The sequence below is a fragment of the Mangifera indica genome, chromosome 11 (genome assembly GCF_011075055.1).
Source record: "Mangifera indica cultivar Alphonso chromosome 11, CATAS_Mindica_2.1, whole genome shotgun sequence".
Taxonomy (NCBI): domain Eukaryota; kingdom Viridiplantae; phylum Streptophyta; class Magnoliopsida; order Sapindales; family Anacardiaceae; genus Mangifera; species Mangifera indica.
Window position 1 is genome coordinate 2,057,914 of NC_058147.1, and position 2,933 is coordinate 2,060,846.

Consider the following 2,933-nt stretch of genomic DNA (forward strand, 5'->3'; position numbering starts at 1 on the left):
GTTGCCAAGAATACGGTCAAAAAAGAGGTTTTATACATATGATAGTGTAAATTTAAGTATTATTTTTCATATATCAAAAGTAAATTTTTTATTTATTTGGTCCAATAATTATTAGATTAATAATTAAATTTAAGATTTATAGTAAATAATTAGAGTGGTTAAATCAATTCTTTTAAAATAAGTTGGAAATATTTTTAAAGAATAATTTAAATAGTAAAATAAAAAGGTTTATTTATAAAAAAATATAGGTCTAAATCTTCTTTTTTGATATATCAAAATTAAAATTTTAATTTATATGATTTAATAATGATTAAATTTAAAATTTATTTTATTTAATTTTTGAAATAATAATTTGATGCGAATAAAATTTGATATTAGAAAAAGAAAAGAAAGGAGTCGGGAATATAAAATTATAAAACATATACGGCTTATGAAAGGAATATTACACCGAGTTGATCAAATAAGCCTGAGCATATCTTACTGTGGATTTTGGAGAACACAAAAGGTGGGCGACAGAATTTCATCTTGCTGAGGCATCTGATACCCCGCTGGTAAATTCTCAGAGATATCCACCGGCTAATGACATTTTAATAATGAAAGACAAGGCAAAGACTTTATAAAGAGCTAAGATTTTGACATTTTATTCTCTCATTCTATCCTACTCCTTCACTAGCTTAGCCTTGCCTTGCTTAAGCAAGCCAGTCATATCTTCATTTACCCTTAAAAAGATTCGCCAACTTGCAAAAGCCACCACTTTACCTCTTATAAGAAGCAGCCATGGCAGTCTCCCTTAAACTGAGATACTTCATTTCGTTTTTGTAAGTTCTTTGGCACGCAGACTCAGTCCACATTCCTATAAGATCAATGTCATCAACCTCTTTCTCTTCTTCGCGTCGTTCTGACTCGACATGGACCCCTGAGCAAAACAAGCAATTTGAGAGGGCGCTGGCTGTTTATGACACGGACGCTCCAGACCGATGGATAAATGTGGCCAGGGCTGTAGATGGAAAGTCCCCCGAGGAAGTCAAGAGACACTACGATCGCCTGGTGCAGGATCTCATGTATATAGAATCTGGCCAGTTCCCACTGCCCAATTACAAGCCCACCACTGGAACCAACTGCATAGGAATCACTGATGGACGAAGGTAATATATGCATACCACAAATAATTCTTTCATTTTTACCAACATTTTTCCTTTCTCCTTTCTCTTAAATTTTGTAAGATTTCACTTATACAAACAAACAAAACTCATTCTATGTCGTATGAATAGAGTATTAAATATTGAATCAAAACTTTTGGATTATAAAAATATTTGCCATATAAAAACTCTTGAAATTATTCCTATTAAAGTGATTAGTTTTATATTTACTTTTAAAACTTCGTCTCTAATCAATATATATAGTAGATTAATTGATCTAATTAAAACTTAAATAAATAATATTATCTACTTAAATGAAGTATATTAGACTTATTTTTTATTGGTTATTTCATCCATTTGAATTGAATTATATTAAACTAAAACCATAAATTAACGTTAATTTCCGTCTGTAAATTTTCCAACAAATTTGCCTGCTACTACAAACATCTTCAACTTTGCCTCTCTTTTGTTTGAATTCAAAGTTCTATCTTAGAGAATCACAGTGGCACACACATTATGTTCTTCAGGGTCAGCAATTTGCATATTCTTGAAAAGTACAATAACGCCATAAAATATTAAACTTTTTCAAATCCATTATCGACTAACACTTTCAGAGCTCGGAACTTGTCCACGTTTCCTCTGACATGTCATCCACTCTGATTTTCCTTTCGGTTAGCGACAGCTTCAAATCAAACACCGGCCCTCATCCTCTTGGCTTTTTTTATTACTTTATATGGCTTCCTGTTTATATTGATATTGAGCAAAATCCCACATGAAATCTAATCAATCTTGCTTTAGATCACAAGCACATGGCCCTATAATGGAGTCATCAGCCCACCATAACTTGTAAAGTATTATAAACAAACAGATACTTCTAGTTATCACATTCCATGTAAAGCCTCATGCATTAATCCCAAGGATTTCTAAAGATGACATTGAAGATCTGCAATTTGTAAGATTATCATGAGACTCATGGTGCTTTTGTTTATGAGATCAGGCTGATGAAGAATCTGAAGCTTTAAAGAGACGGAAGTAGGAGAAATGTTTGCCAGAAGATGTGCACAAAAGCATATGCGCTCACTTGTAAAAAATATCTGAATTAATGCTCGTGGTTTTACTGTTGTTGATACTAAGCTAATATTTACGAGCCGCTGCATGTGTTTTTGGGCCCGACCCCCCCACCTTAATTTTGTAATAAATTTTCTAAAGTTTATCTTTCATGATTTTCTCTTCGTAATAAATTTTCCAGGTGAACTGTTTTATTTTAGCCTTAAGCTGCACAGTTGTACTCCTAAGAAATTTCCAGAGTCAAGCACTAAATCAGCTTCATCATCAGATCAAAAGAAAAAGTAGAAAATCAAAAGAATATGTAAAATATCCAATATAGCCCTGGATTCATCCCTAATTAGTTCAAATCCGATTGTTAATTTGACTCAATTGAGATTGAATAGTACAGTTGAAAAAAAAAAGGCTTGAAACACCTAACTGATTAACAAAAATTTTTAAACATATGTAAAATTTTCACTGAATTTGATATGAATATCACGGTATATAAATGAGATTTTATAATATTCTAATTGTATGTTAATTTTATCAGTGGAATGATTGTCGGTAAATGGGGTCAAGCTGCCCAGGGAACAGCTTAGTAAAGTCCAAGATAAAGAAAGACTGTTTCCTCCTGAACCGTGGTGGTCGACGCAACAGTGCAAGTATGTCAAAGGGAAAATGGATGGATGGATGAATCTTATTTTAATTGGTAATAATTATAGTTCAGCACAGGAGCAACGATTGAGC

The 2,933-nt window shown here is 32.5% G+C and overlaps 1 protein-coding gene across 1 annotated transcript; it reads left to right on the top strand.

Moving 5' to 3' along the window:
* The first annotated feature begins 771 nt into the window (after positions 1-771).
* On the top strand, positions 772-2,393 carry LOC123228636 (transcription factor RADIALIS-like). Its single transcript, XM_044654077.1, has 2 exons — positions 772-1,145; positions 2,137-2,393. The coding sequence occupies exons 1-2, from the start codon at positions 865-867 to the stop codon at positions 2,159-2,161; spliced, it is 306 nt and encodes a 101-aa protein (XP_044510012.1). The 5' UTR covers positions 772-864; the 3' UTR covers positions 2,162-2,393.
* Positions 2,394-2,933: the final 540 nt, after the last annotated feature.

What these genes read in the sequence shown, in the direction of transcription:
- LOC123228636 (XM_044654077.1), top strand. Translation starts at nt 865, where the DNA reads ATGTCATCAACCTCTTTCTCTTCTTCGCGTCGTTCTGACTCGACATGG. An exon ending in GGAATCACTGATGGACGAAG is followed by an intron (nt 1,146 to 2,136) that starts GTAATATATGCA and finishes TTATGAGATCAG; the next exon opens with GCTGATGAAGAATCTGAAGC.